We start from the raw sequence: 15,633 nt of genomic DNA on the forward strand, positions 1-15,633 counted from the left end.
TTCAGAATTTATAATAGCTTTAATAAAAAAATTACAAGTTCTATATGGTTCCTTTGCTTAAAAGCTTTGCTAAAATTATATATAAAATAGATTACTTTATAGTATGGTCATCAAATTTAATAATTAGATAGAAACAAAGGAAAAAATATTAAAAATAGATTCATTTAGAGTATGGTCGTTAACTTTAATAATTAGAAGAAAATTAAAAAAAGAAGAAGGAAATTGTCATATAATCAACAGTCAAAGATGGTGCATCAAATAAAAAAATGCAACTTAGTAAAATCCCACTAATTAATATTCAAAGTTTCTTTTTTTTGTAATATTCAAAGTTTCAAACCATTTCCTTTTTTATTTGTATAGAGAGGAAAGAAAGAGAGAGAGAGAAAGAGCCCAAGCCAATTAGAAAACTTCAAATTGATCAGAAAAAAAAAAAAAGGTTCCGATTCTCTCACTCCGCCTCACACGACGGGCAACTTCAGTTCCTGCCGTCGCGCTACTAGATCCCACCGTCGATCAGACATGGCGACAGGGATGACTCCTTCCGCCGCGACTCTTTCCACCGGCTCGAATCGTTTCGATTTCTCATCCGCTGATTCTCCTCCTTCGATACTCTCTCTATCTCCCGATCAGCTCAACTACTGCCGTCAAGCTCTCGGCGTTTTCCGGGAAAAAATCGAAAATCCCGACTCGATCGCTCATGAATTCGCCAATCTACAGGTTACAGATCCATCCTCTCTCTAGTCTCTTATTCACAATTACGTATGTATTAATAGACTCTAGTCGAACGCAACGCAGGCTAATAGGTTGAGGCCAACGGAGATGCTGCTAAGCTGTACACTAGCTATGAACAATGTTAATATTGAGAAGAACAGATACAGAGATGTTGTTCCATGTAAATATTCCTTTTTCCTTTTATTTGCAAATATGCTAAGTAGAGTATAGTTCTAATCGGATTGGCTTTTTGGTTTTAGTTGACAATAACAGGATTGTTCTGAATCCATGTAAAGATTACAGATCGTCTGCAGAAGGATATGTGAATGCTAGCTTAATCAAGGTAACACTTCTTCTTAGTCTATTTACTTGTGTGTGTGTTTTTTGTAGCTTTCTGTTTATTGATTATTGAATGTTTCTTCTACAATGGGTTTTATGTTATGGTAGACGTCGGATTCTGAGAGTATTTCTCAGTTCATAGCTACGCAAGGTCCTCTACCACACACGATGGAAGACTTCTGGGAGATGGTAATTCAGCACCATTGCCCAATCATTGTTATGCTCACTCGATTGGTTGACAATTATAAGGTACTCTCTGCTTTCATTAACTTAAAGGTTGTGTGTATATGAGTCTTTTTTTCTTTGGTGTTGTGTTGCTTGACGAAACAGGAATGCCACTATCTTATTTGTTTGATGATCGATGAATTCATTCCTAATTAAGTTAGTTTGTAAGGATGATGTAATGTTATCTTCCCCTTGATCTTTTGGTCGGTGTTACATTCCCTTTGAGGTAAATCTATGTACCTATCTTTAATGCTAGAGTGTCACCAAGCCTCACTTGGTAATGGATAGATTCACGCTTGGCATTAAGTTAGGATATTCAGTGACATATAATCTGATCATCAAGGCATCTATTACTATATTTTTTTTTAGACGATAACATCCAAGCAGACGGGAAGAATATTGGTATATTTGTTGTGAGCATTTGGTTTTGATGGTCTACTCAACCGTAGATTCCTCTTGTTCAATCAAACATTAGTTCATTATTTGTTAGTAAGGTTTGAATGTTTCGTTTACAGTGATGACGATAGATAACTGTCTCGCTTATGTTGATTTAAAAACAAACTTATCTAGTTTGTTTTTTCATTCGAACTTATCTGTCTTCTTGTCACAGACTGTTAAATGTGGTGACTATTTTCAAGCCGGAGATGGACCTAGAGAATTTGGCAACATATCTGTGATGACAAAGTGGATAAAGACTACTGACACTTCACTGATGTTACGGAACCTTGAGGTTAAATACAAGGAGGTAAGAATCCTATATCAGTTTGCTTCTGTATATTTCTCCCCGAGCAAGTTCTCTCTTTAAAGGTCTAGCATGTTTCACATTATGAACGACGTGTTTCAGACGGAGGATCAGCCCATGTCTGTTCTGCATATTCAGTATCCAGAGTGGCCTGATCATGGAGTTCCCAAGGATACTGTGGCTGTCCGTGAAATTCTAAAAAGACTATATCAAGTACCGCCTAGTGCTGGCCCAATCATTGTGCACTGCAGGTACGATGCCATGTCAATGAGTGTGCCTGTATGCAAGTGGTGTTCAATGTTTCCTGAGAGAATTGTTTTTAAATTTATCAGCGCAGGTATAGGAAGAACTGGAACATACTGTGCGATACATAACACAATCCAGAGAGTTCTTGCTGGCGATATGTCTGCGTTGGATCTTGCTAAAACTGTGGCAAAATTCCGTAGTCAACGCATTGGGATGGTTCAAACCATGGTAAATCTTTGGGGGTTACAAGTTTTAGCTACCATATTACCTCACCACATTAGTGTTCTGACTTGTTTAGTACTTACTTTTTATCGAAGGATCAATACTTCTTTTGCTACACTGCGATTGTTGATGAATTAGAAGATCTAACTGGAGGGACAAATGCTGGAACGAGTTCCTAAAGGTATGCAATCTCAACAAGCAAATCCGAGTGAGCGCTACCTGTTATAAAATCTAATAAATCTCTCTTGTATTGTCTGTCCTTTGATCCACAGCTTGAATGGTCTTCTGCTTACAAGTGGTAAAGAGGAAGAAATGGCATCTATATGCACAACTGTATTATTTTCGTTATGTGAATCATGAAGAAAGCGGAGTGGATAAAATCCTTCTAGTGTTTCCTCTAATTATCAACTCTCGTTTAAGACTTCACAATTTCTGTAAATTTCCAGATGTGATAGGTTTATTTTTCTTACTTCTGTTGTGGAAATTCTGATTTAAAAGAAGCATAAGAATTTGCTAATGATGATGCAAGATTGTTTTTAAAAGACTATGAACCGGTTTGAATTGGTTGGAATTGTACAAGAACCGAAGAATATTTTAATGGTTTAGACTAAACCAAGTTTCTCAGAAATTGGAAGCGGGTTAAATGAAATGGCGTATGTTAACATTTACTAGCATGTCCGTGTCATCGTCGCACGCGGGAAATCTCGCTTGATGTGGCGGCGCGTGTCGGACACGCGCAATAAACTTAGCTATAAACCCCCAAATCGAGGCTTTGGTTTCTGGATCCTCGTGATGATGACGATGGGGATTACCTCGAATTCGAAATTAAAGTAATCGTCGTCACTTCTCTGGACACCGAATTCAATTCGAGAGAATCACCCAAGAGGTAATAAGCTTTGCTTCTCCAGATCTCAACTCTTTCTCTATCTCTCTCTTGCTCTAGCGCGCAATTGGAATTGAATTCTTGTCGATCTTGCTCTAGCTGATTTTAGTGTATCTAGGTTTGAATTTGTAGTTGAAGATATATAGGTTTGAATTTGTAGTTCGGAAGCTGAGCCCTAGCAGTGATGAGTAAGATAGGCATAGAGCTTGATCTAGGCTAAGCTAGAGATGGGGTTTTTTTTTGTGGTGTATCATAGTGTATTCGCTTGAATTCTTATTCGAAGATGTTTAATTCTCATTGGCCTCCTTTTGCTGCTGAAAATGGAGTCTTAGTCTATAAAGCCTTTGTCTATAGATGTTGAACACATGAGTCTGGTTATGTACACTTCTCATTGATGGTTTGGGAGCTGCCACCTCTTAGTAGCTAGTGTTCATGGACATTCTTCGTCGGGGAGAAAGTAATGAGCTTTTGTCTGTGCTCTGTATCTGTTAATGTAGATGTTAGTAGAACATCATCCTCAAGAAGATATTGTCATGATCTTATTGATGCAGTGTCAGCCAAAGAGTGCTGTTTGAAACGGTGTCTGATTTTGCTTAGATTTCGTGAGTTAAGGAATTGACTTTGGTGAATGGTTAGCTTAGTTCTTGTTCTCCACAATGAAGGGTCCTTTTTTAAGTAACTTGTTCCACAGAAATGAGAGATCACTCGCAGCAGACTTTTTATCTTATGTTCCATTCGTCTGTTTCTGAAACCATTGGATTATGTCTAAACGCAGGTAATTCTAAAGAGCAAGTGTGTTTGTGATTCAAACCCCGTATAGAAGATACTTACCGAGGCAGATTAAAAAAAATGAGTTTTGCGTGCCTCGTGTGCCATAGTGTAGAGAGCCCATCCCACTCATTTAGAAGCTACTCTGTTTCTAGCTCAGACAACGAAGGTAGATGCTCTGTGATTGCCAGCTGCCTCACAAGGAACTCACTTGTTCAAGCAGCTAGATCAAACACTTTCCCTGCATCATCCTCAAAGGTAACCCCACAACCCAATTTCCAAGCAGGTGAAGGAGCCTCACCACGCTTAGTACGAAGCCGTGCTGTGAGAAGAGACCTTGTCAGAGACTGGAACTTCAACGAAATCGAGACAGAGCTTTAAATTCAGACCCTGACTCTTCCCTTAGGAATAGTATATTAGTTTGTTCATCAACTACTAAGCTTTTTTTTGTTTTTGTATTGGGTTTGCAAACCAATAATATAATATTTTCCCTGGCCGTTTATTCAATTTTGGTATTACAAATCAAACCCACACGCTAAGGTGACAGTGAGAAGCAACAAGAGATCATTGAAAACGTAAAAGGGAAAAAAAGTGGTCACGTGAGATGAGGAAGGCTTTAGGTGAGGGAAGGCACGTGATAGTATTTGCCTTTGCACAAGCACTTGTAGACGAGAGGGCAAGCCTCGGAGGCTGAGCACTTGGAAATGATCACAACGAGCTTGCATGGTTTACATGGACCACATGCGTTCGAACAATCAGGTATGCTTGATCCACTCGCCACATCTACAACAAATAAAAGAACCAACCAAGATGATATAATAAGTTCATTGTCTCCTAAACATGAATCATGTAATAAATAGCCATAAAAATTACTCACAGTTGAAGAGATCCCGTTGGAAACTATTACTACTAACAAAGAGATGGAGAAGAACAATCGCAAATAAAGATACGTATTTCATTCCTAACAAAATTTGAAGTTTATAGTTCAAGCTCTCGTATGTAGAAAGTGTTTTTGAAAGGAAGAAAAATGTGGTGAAGAGATGAATCATGAATTAAGATAAGATATATAGGAAGAGTGAGAGTAAATTAAGATGTGTTGGATTCACATGATCCCTCTCTTTCTTTTCAAAGGCTTTCACATTCTTTGATCCTTTCTCATTAATTTTTGAAATCTTCTTACTGTTTGGTTTTAATTTCTTTGGCATATACTGATAACTTGATAAGCACAAGAATGTGCAAAAATATAAACTCTATCGAAAGGTACATTTAAAATACGGAGTAACAAAATCTCAGATGTCTCGTCATCATCAAGTCCTACATGCCATCAAGCGTGACCCTTTGAGACATTGCTTTTAATGAAGTCCCCACTCTTGTTACTCTCTCATTTACTCCATTCCTTTCTTCAACCTTTTGCATTTACAAATCACGAACCATTCCCAATGTATTTTATACCTCACTTATTTTTGTGGGAGTCTCAAATAGCATTAACATAAGAATTATCCCAATGCTTCAGTTTTCGACTTTTCTTTGTCACTTGGTTTACTACAACGATTGGATATGTAAACAGGATGATAAGGTATGAATCGGATTGGTATGACACGATTCTTCTAATTCCATAGTTCAAGACTTGAAGTGCCCGACAAAAAAAAGAGAGTTCTTTGTATGGGATACTTTTAGCAATGGCATGTCCCAACGTCTAATAATGATTTAGCTTCCAAGATTTCAATTAGAAAATTCACTAAAAAAAAACGGACAGAAACAAAACATTAAAATCAAACGAGTCAACCACTCATCATCACTAATGAAAAAAACCACCCCCACAGAACAAGTTCTGAATTTTGACCCCACAGTGATCTCCAAATGAATTACAAAACACTACCCAACTTCTCATCATTCCCATTACGATCGTCCAACAACAACAACGACGACGACTCTTCATCATTCCCAACTTTCCCCATCTCCAAACTCGTTAGACTCATTGCTCTCACCGCTTCCCCTTCCCAATCCGTCCTCGCCAAAACCGCATACAATATTGAAACCGCGCAAGCCGCTTGAGCCGAAAGCAACCCAAACCACAATCCACTAAACCCAATTTTCAACCAAAATGCTAGTCCAACAGCCACAGGCGTCCCCACAAAATAAAACGACCCGAGATTCACGTGTGCTCCAACCGCAGGACGACCTGTCCCTCTTAGAATCCCGCAACCTGTGGTTTGCGGGCAGTTTCCTAGCTCGCATAGCCCCACAATTGGCATCACAGAAGCAACCAACACCTTGAGTGGCTCATAGCCCGTGAATAGCCCAGCCCAACGCTCTTTTAGTACCACGGTCCAAACCACATTCAATGCTCCTATCACAAATGCACAAGCTAGAGCCACGTTCGCTGCTAGCCTTGCCTTGTACGGTCTACCTGCACCTAGCTCGTTACCAACCTGAAAAAAAATTAATGAAACCAAATGTTTGAAAAAAGAGTTAATGAAGCCTAACTTATGTCACATGTGAAGGAAACGGAAAAGAACAAGTTGTTTCTATGAAGTTGAAGAGTGGTCATGAGATTGGCAATAATAATACAGACCACACTTGACTACTCTCTTTTCAACCACTTTTTTATATTTTTTAGGTATGTTAACGTCCAATCACATACCACGAGGTGACCTATTAATGGAAGTTGATGTAATATTTTCTCATCACATTCCACGTTTTTTATCCACTTATTTTTTTCTCTTTTTGTGAAAAAAAAACTTTAAGAAGTTACCCAAAACAAAACAAAAAACAGCTAGAAAACAGAGAGCCTTCCTTCTAAGAAACTTTACTAGGAAACAAATAAGTAGCTTTCTAAACCATTAATAAGGTCGTTGGAAAACCAAGAAAAAAAACAAAAAGAAAAGTTTATGCATATTACAAATAAAGTTAATCAAATCTATCTTCCAAAACTTTTTTTTGTCACACTAATAAAATGATTTCTCATCTCCAAATTCCAAGACTTTTGTACTTTTCTTTTTAATCAAAGCCACCACAATTTTTTTATCTTGAAAAAAAAAAAAATTGATATTGCTTCAAACGTTTCATCTTCAGTTTGAATTTGAAAACCAATCTGTAAACCCAAATCAATTATAGTACTATCTACTTGGTCAATATGGACCACTTAATCAACATAGTCAATCATTGTTTTGACTCAACTCTTCACCACTTAATCAACTTTTAGTCAATTTGACTCTAATTTTGACTATAAAAAAAAAAAGAGTAAAGACACGTACCCGAGCAGAGACACAACCAGCTAAAGCCATAGGAACGGTATACATAAGACTCGTAGTCTGAATCAAGATCCCAGTCGCAGCCACCGCAAGCTTAGGATTATCCAAGTAACCACCAAGCACAGTCACAATCTCATACCACCACCACTCCAAACATATCCCCAAACAACTTGGAACCGCCACTCTCATCAATGGTCCCAACCCTCCAACGAACTCCATCACAGATGATGAAGACTGAGCCACCGCCGTAATAGAGCCACCACCCTCATTCACTCTTTTATGCAACCTTCCACTCATCCAAACATATCCAACCAAAAGCCCAACCATAATCAAATTCGTCACAACAGACGCAATCGCCACACCAGGAACACCCCATAGCTTCACCATCACTAGCCAATAGTTCAAAGGAACATGGAACGCCACAGCTGCTAACGTGCACCACATCATCGGTTTTGTCACACGTTGTGACCTTAAGTAAACCCGTAACGGCTGAAGCAGCGTATTGGTCAAAAGGTCAGGGAGAGCGTAGAGACAGTACTCAGCGGCTGTAGCGGTTATATCAGGGTCTTGACCCATAAAGAGCATGATGGGTCCGAGGTTGATCCAGAGGAGGCTAATGGGCACAGAGGCGACTAAGAGAATCACGACCATACGGTGAAGAGAGAGCGTGAGGAGATCCCAGTTTTTGCTTCCGTAGGCTTGGCTACACACTGGCTCAAGACCCGAGGCGAGTCCTACGAGGACAGAGTAGCCTGTGATGTTGGTGAACCCGATTGAGAGAGCTCCTCCGGCTAGCTCGAGACTACCGAGCCGTCCGAGGAAAAGAACGGAGACGACGGCGCGTACGTAGACTAGACAGTTCATAGCTGTGATTGGTAAAACCATAGCCCAGAGCTCTTTTAGTTCGTCTATGACTTGAGGAAGAGTTGGGTGTTTATGGGAAGTGAAATCTTCTGATTCGGTTTTGTCGGCCATTTGAAAGAGTTTCTTCCTTTTTTTTTCGATTTTTAGGAGACTTGATCAAACAGTAGTAGTGAAACAGAGGATGAGAGAGGAAGGCATGGAAGGAATAATTTTACGAGTACACGAGACAGAGGAGGTAGGAAAAAAAAAAAGGTTCAAATGCAGAAAATAAAGTCTGCTTTTGTCTCATGAAAATGAAAGGAGCAAAAGCTGCAATAAATAGAGAAAATGAGTTACAAATAAATAAATGTAAAATATCTTCTCTATTTCAAAATTAGAGATTTTAATATTATTTTAATATATTTTTGAATTTATGTTTTCAATACAAATAAATACTGTTATTTAATCCTAGATTTTATTAATGGTAGTATTATTTAGAGAATTAACTCTATAATATATGATTATTAAAGTATCTCTTAATATTATTTTTCAAAGTTTCTATATGTGTTTAACTATTTTATATAGGACTATATATTTTAAATACAATAAATTAATAGATATGGTCCATTTGTTGGTATAGCAGGGAAGAACAAAACGGTTTTGTGTCACCATTGATCACAACAACAAAATAAAAAAGATAAGAATTATTATTTAACAAAGCGGCGAGAAACGATAAAAATATTTATAACGGTTTAGTAATAGAATTTTAAAATATATATTTTAGTTTCTTATGTTTTCAATTTTTAAAACATTTGTCGTCACAATTATAGTTAATGCATGAATCAAATCGTTTTAATGTTATATTAAATTACTTATTTATAAATTAATGGATTTTGTGCTCTTATCACTTTTACGCTATTAATTACTGCTAAAATAAATTATTACAATGTCATATGTTATGCCATCAGTCACACTATATATTTGTTTCCTAGAATTGTTGGATAAAACCTTAATTTGGATATGAAATGTTAATTCAAATATATTAGTTTGATTTAAGCATAAATTATTTATTTTGAATTTTTAAGGTCATACATATTTAGTGACAGAAATTTACTTGGTATAGATTTAATTTTATGATAAACATTGTATTGCATATTTTATATAATTATAAAAAAATGATTAAGAAGATATAACTTCAAATGTTTATAAGGTAAAAGTTTCAACATTTTTATATGGGCAAAATTTTGACTTTTTGGTTTCATGCTTTTAATTTAAGTATAAACTTAGTAATGAAGATATCTAGATATTTTGTCATGAATGAAATTATCAGATATGTGTTTTTTAAATCAATACTTTCATGGTTTCAAAAGTTTCATTTTCTTGCCTTTTTCTCATATAAATATATTAGATTCGACAATGATGATACATATGTCTATATCTCACAACAACAAATATCATAACATCAAGTCATGTCATATTCGATGAAATTATGTAGATATCCATATGTCATTTTTTTAGAATGAGTAGAAAATGACTAGGTATGTTTGTTTTGTGATCCTTTAACCTCACAACATTCAACCTCACAACACAAGAATATGATTCATAAATACAAAAGTGATAAAATGAACTGAATTTTATTTTTTCTAATTATTTTAATTAGTAACAAATATACTAGAGTCATAATTATTTGGATTTTATTTCGGTACTCTGAAGATTACTTTTTCTGTTTTAAATATTTTTTTTAAAAATTGTTTCATTAAAATTATTTTGTAATTTCTATTCAAATATGGCTTGTGTGTTTAAAGTATATCTAAGCATGCCTTCCTCCAAAAAGTAGATAATTATTGACTAACATGTAGAAACATTAGAAAGATCATGATAATTTTCTGATTTGAATATTATGTTTACCTATACACTTATGGATGCATCACTAACTGCAGCATCAGACACTAGAAACCTTATGGATCAAACCAAAGTAAATACACATATATCCAATTATTTGTAACACACTTATCAAAACTAACGTCCGTTATTTTGGAAATTTTGGAAATTTTGAAAATTAGATTATTAGAGCGATTTCATCAAACAGTAGTGAAATTCAAAAAGAGAGGATGAGAGAGGAAGCCATGGGAGGAATAATTTTACGAGTTTACGGGAGACAGGGGAGGTAGAAAAAATAAACGTAGAAGAAAACAAAAGTTCAAATGCAGAAAATAAAGTATGTTCGTTTGTCTCCTGAAAATGAAAGGAGCAAAAGCTGCAATAAATAAAGAAAAAGGAGTTACAAATATATATAAAATGTATTCCCTCTATTTCAAAATAAGAGATTTTTAGTATTATTTTAATATTTTTATGAATTTATGTTTTCAACACAAAATGTATTATTATAATCCTATGTTTTGTTAATGTTAGTTTTATTTAGAGTAAAAGTTATAACATATGATTATTAAAGCATCTCTTAATATTATTTTTCAAAGTTTCTACATTTTAGTGTTTAATGAAAACATTTTCATTTTATATAATTGTGTATATTTAAGTACAAAAAACTAGTAATATTTATGGTCTATTTGTTTGTATATTGGGGAAAAACGAAACGGTTTTTGTGTCACCATTGATCAAAACAACAAATTACAAAAGAATGATTATCTAAGAAAGCGGCAAGAGACGATGGAAAATATTTATAGCGGTTTAATGAACTTTTGTAACGTCTTCATTTTCAAAAATATTTGTTGTCACAGCTGTAGTTAATGACTCAAATCGATATAATGTTTTATTAATTTAATTATTTATAAATTTATATATTTTGTTATTTTCTGCTATTACTTACCGCTCCATTTCTTATGGCATGAGTTACACTATATATTTGTTTCTTAAAATTGTGTAAAAATTGTTGGATGAAATCTCAATTTGGATATGAAAAGTTAATTCAAAAATATTAGTTTGATCTAAGCATGTTTATTTTGAATATATAAGATCATACATATTTAATGACAGAAAGTTACTTGGTATTAGATTAAGTTAGACATTATTATAAACATTGTATATATATGTATATATAATTATAAATGAAATGATTAAGAAGATCAATAACTTGAAATTTTTATTTGGTATTTCAACTTTTTGGGTTCATGCTTTCTCTTTGAATATCAATTTAGTATCGAAGATATCTAGATATTTTGTTGCGAATGAATTTATCAAATATGTTTTTTTCAAAATCAATAGCTTCATAGTTTCAAAAGTTTCATTTTCTTGCATTTTCTCATATATTCTTGATTTGACAATGAGGATACATATGTCTATACCTCCTAAAAACAAATATCATAACCTCTAATCATGTCGTATTTGATGAAATTATGTCGATATCAATATGTTTTTTCTAGAATGAGAAGAAAATGAACAGGGTATTAGTGTTTTGTGATCCTTTAACTGCACAACACAAGAATATGATTCATAAATACTAGAGTGATAGAATGAACTGATTTTTATTTGTTTTTCTAATCATTTTAATTAGTAACAAATATTCTTTGTAATTATTTGGATATAGAAAATTTACCAACATATTTTAGTTGACATAATTATATTTGCATAAGGAATACGTTGGAAAAAAAATCATCACTGAATAAATATTAGTACTATTATAAAAGAAGAAAAAAATGAATATATAAACATTGATACTATTATAACGACAAATAAATTAAATAGTTCGGATAACTGTTGAGCATTGAACAAAAATATTTCCACACTTGCACCGTGATACGTTTTTATCCATTTTTATTATTCTTAAACTTTAAACAAGCAAACTAGAGTATAACATGATTTCAATCGAGTCAGTTTTACTAATTATAAAATACAGCATAACAACACAGAATAGGATGTTCCATGTGTTGAGTACATATTGAGTGGTGAAATACTTATGAATCTCAATACGTCGGTATTCTGAAGATTACTCTTTATGTTTTTAAGATATATATATATATATATATTTAATTGTTTTATAAACAATTATTCTGTAACTTCTATTAAAATGTACTTTGTGCATTTAGAGTATATCTAATCATGCCTTCTCCAAAAAGTAAATATTAATTGATTAAACATGTTGAAACATTAGAAAGATCATCATAGTTTTCTGTTGCGAATATTATGTTTACGTATATACTTATGGAGGCATCAGACAGTAGAAACTTTATGGATCAATATATACCAAAGTAAATACACATAAAAAAAAATATACTTGTAACACACTTATCAAAATTGACGTCCCTTGTTTTGGGAATTTGATTATTAGAGCGATACAAGCGATCAGTAAATATGGAAGGAGAGAGATAGGTTGCAACTTGCACGTGCACAGTCCCCTGACAAAATAAGTGAAGTTATGTCAAAAGTTGGCAATAAAACAGGTATGAGGGATAGGTGATATTAATGTTTTACAAGTTCGAAGACAAAAATACTACTAAGGGAACTTAACATTTTAAGTGATTTGTATAAAAGTTACAAATCTTATGTTATTCAATCATGAATTTTAAAAAGTCTCCTGAAATACACTGTTATTAAACTGATGATTTAAAAATCTACTGTTATTCAAAACAGTTTGTGGATTTGGATTTTAATAATTTTAGGAATTATGAGGATTTGAGAGGATTTGTTTAGTTAAAAATACAGAAATCCAAATCTCATGGTTTTAGGTGGGATTTGAAAGAATTTTAACATAAATCATACCAACTTCCCTAAAATCTATCAAAATTCCAAGTTTCCTAAATCCCATAAAATCCTTCAAAATCATTGTTTCAATACACCCTCCTCTAATATTTATTGAGACATTTTTTAGTTTCCTTTACAAGATGTTTTGTTTTACACACACAAAAAAAAATACTCCATCCGTTTCAAAATATAGGATGTTTTAGTTAAAACACGCATATTAAGAAATAGTTACTTTAAAAAAGTTTAACCAATCATAAACAATACTGTATAATATAAAATATAAAATTAATCTTAAAATTGGATAGAAAGTTGGAAACATCATATATTGTGAAACAAAAATACTTCTCTAAACATCCTATATTATGAAATAGATGGAGTATTATTTATGTCAAGAAAGAAATTTTTTTTTTGTCAAACAGTTAAAAACATAAAACAGATTATAAACAAAAACAAAATCGCACTAGATTACTCATCTTGTTTTCGTACTAGATTACTAGAGTTTGTTTGCNAAAAAAAAAAAAAAAAAAGATTACTAGAGTTTTTTTTTCACATAATAACTGTATGACTAATTCAGTTTTTTGATATAAAACTCAATACGTGCATGCATATCTATTTTGAAAGAGTGCAATTGGTATATTTGCACATTCTTTTTTTCAGTTCTGAAATTATTTTAGATTTGTATTACTAGTTTATCTTAACCATCCAATTTATTTTGTTTTAAAAGCTGAACTAAACCTTTTAAACAATGCGATACGACCCTCAAAACATGCCTCATGATATCATATAAGTCAGAATCCATCAGTCATCCCAAGTCACCACCAACTAAATTTGAAGTTAATCCATTAAAGATTTTATTTGGATTAATAAAACTAAAGGCAAATAATGCACGTACGGCTGCCCAGAAACCCAGTAGAAGATAGTGACTGGTCCGATAATACGACACGATCAATCTATTTTCTTAAATCATCACTAACACTTAAACTAAATATTATGTTTTTTTTTTGGTGGCTTTATAGGCATTTGTTTATCATTCGGCTTGTCGATCAAAACACATATAGTCATTTAAAACATCGAGCAAAGCATGTGTCTTCCGAATCAACATTAGTTATATTGTTAGTGTCTCGTACGTCATAACCACAGAGGTGGTTGTTGCCTCGTGGCCAATTCCAAGGGGCTAAAGTTCCACAATTTTACTGACACTCATGTCAATATTATAATCCTTCGATCGATCAAATATTTTTTTATATAAATGTTCTTGGTCTCCTACAATCATGTAGACGTTTTCAACAAAACTTTTGTTAGATAAAATAAAGTAGCTAGGTGTAAGAAATCATAATTGACTATGTGTAGGGTAGAATATTGGATAGGGAGAAGAAAAAAACTGAAATCGGTCGTGTGAGTGTAATGTAGATTGTATAACATAATCACATAAAGTTTCTACAAGAATATATAATATAGTTTATGTGTGGTTAATATGCGATAAACGAGTATTCCTTAAGACGGGCATATATTTAATTTATAGCTAAATGGCAGACAACACATTCTTTTTGCTTAAAGCTATGCGTTTTATGAAAGTAGATTCCTACAATTTTGTACAACCTTATTCTTCTAATCTCTAATATTCCTCATTTCATATTAATTTTAACAAACTATCTCTATCTACGAAAATCTTTTAGTTTTTCCTTCTATTATATAGCTCTAAAGCAATGACGAATTCTAGTGTAGTAGACGTATAGCCACCATAATTAATGAAAATATATTCGCGTCTGATTCCATGGAAAACTATATTACGCGAGACACATATATAAGGTAATAAGTTTGATCTTGGAATAGTTATAACGTAGATAAAAGAGTAAAACATAAAATTCCAATGATTTGAAATAGATATATAGCATGAATTCGATATTCCAGAGAGACAAAAGAATACACATAAAATTTGCGAAGATATTCAATAGAGTGATTGAAACTACTCATGTGTCAGCCACTTAGCAGCTAAGTAAAGCATTTGGACATAAAGTTTGATTTATTTATTTTTCAAGCTAAATATTTAAGACTTACATGCTTTAATTTTTAGAATATTGTGATATATACTAGTTCTCTACTAAACAGTTCATATATCTCTAGAGTTTGAACATATATAGGTGGTATCTCTAATGTACCATTTTTTGTTAATCACACCTTAATACAAAAGAAGTAATAAAAAGCTCGTATCCTTAAGGACATATGTTAGTCTTTAGTATCGAATGTAAATTATTGAGACATAAAAGGAGAGTGAAAATTAACTTCATGGCCACATACAAGAGATATCAGAGGTATTATTTTATCACGTACTATCGATCATACGAGTTACCAAAAAAATAGTACGCGATAAAACAATGGGACCCTAAAAAATAATATAAGGAGTGAACGATCGTATTCAACTCCATTATGAAAAAAGGTAAATGCTAAGCTAGTTAGGTAAGGAATATAATATATATCTCGGATTATTGGCACACTTTGAAAGAGTTTGGTATCGAGTATCGCACATAAATTCGAATTAAAGAAAAAGACAAACTTCGTACTCGTCGACGCCTCTCTATTTAAAACTCGCTAATACCAGTTATAAACTTAGAATCAAAAGTCAGACAAACAAAAAACAAATTTAAAAAGTTCCAAACGAGTCATAAGGCCAACTCCTTAGTATTCAATTAGTAATATATACG

General features: G+C 33.3%; 3 protein-coding genes and 1 pseudogene across 3 annotated transcripts; 2 read left to right on the forward strand and 2 right to left on the reverse strand.

The window, feature by feature from the left end:
- Positions 356–3,032, forward strand: LOC104712761 (protein-tyrosine-phosphatase PTP1). Its single transcript, XM_010429731.2, has 9 exons — positions 356–717; positions 796–892; positions 972–1,054; positions 1,159–1,299; positions 1,886–2,020; positions 2,120–2,268; positions 2,350–2,491; positions 2,581–2,666; positions 2,758–3,032. Exons 1-8 carry the CDS (start codon positions 520–522, stop codon positions 2,662–2,664), a joined length of 1,029 nt encoding a protein of 342 aa, XP_010428033.1. The 5' UTR covers positions 356–519; the 3' UTR covers positions 2,665–2,666; positions 2,758–3,032.
- Positions 3,185–4,643, forward strand: LOC104712762. Its single transcript, XM_010429732.2, has 2 exons — positions 3,185–3,371; positions 4,144–4,643. The coding sequence occupies exon 2, from the start codon at positions 4,218–4,220 to the stop codon at positions 4,515–4,517; it is 300 nt and encodes a 99-aa protein (XP_010428034.1). The 5' UTR covers positions 3,185–3,371; positions 4,144–4,217; the 3' UTR covers positions 4,518–4,643.
- Positions 4,661–5,341, reverse strand: LOC104715811 (annotated as a pseudogene).
- Positions 5,915–8,558, reverse strand: LOC104712763 (protein DETOXIFICATION 54-like). The gene is made up of 2 exons (XM_010429733.2): positions 7,394–8,558; positions 5,915–6,568 (listed from the first exon to the last, which is right to left on the reverse strand). The coding sequence occupies exons 1-2, from the start codon at positions 8,363–8,365 to the stop codon at positions 6,002–6,004; spliced, it is 1,539 nt and encodes a 512-aa protein (XP_010428035.1). The 5' UTR covers positions 8,366–8,558; the 3' UTR covers positions 5,915–6,001.

This window comes from Camelina sativa, chromosome 9, assembly GCF_000633955.1.
Source record: "Camelina sativa cultivar DH55 chromosome 9, Cs, whole genome shotgun sequence".
Lineage (NCBI taxonomy): Eukaryota > Viridiplantae > Streptophyta > Magnoliopsida > Brassicales > Brassicaceae > Camelina > Camelina sativa.

What these genes read in the sequence shown, in the direction of transcription:
- LOC104712761 (XM_010429731.2), top strand. Translation starts at nt 520, where the DNA reads ATGGCGACAGGGATGACTCCTTCCGCCGCGACTCTTTCCACCGGCTCG. An exon ending in ATACAGAGATGTTGTTCCAT is followed by an intron (nt 893 to 971) that starts GTAAATATTCCT and finishes TTTTGGTTTTAG; the next exon opens with TTGACAATAACAGGATTGTT. An exon ending in CCAATCATTGTGCACTGCAG is followed by an intron (nt 2,269 to 2,349) that starts GTACGATGCCAT and finishes TAAATTTATCAG; the next exon opens with CGCAGGTATAGGAAGAACTG.
- LOC104712762 (XM_010429732.2), top strand. Translation starts at nt 4,218, where the DNA reads ATGAGTTTTGCGTGCCTCGTGTGCCATAGTGTAGAGAGCCCATCCCAC.
- LOC104712763 (XM_010429733.2), bottom strand. Translation starts at nt 8,365, where the DNA reads ATGGCCGACAAAACCGAATCAGAAGATTTCACTTCCCATAAACACCCA. An exon ending in CTGGTTGTGTCTCTGCTCGG is followed by an intron (nt 6,569 to 7,393) that starts GTACGTGTCTTT and finishes ATTTTTTTTCAG; the next exon opens with GTTGGTAACGAGCTAGGTGC.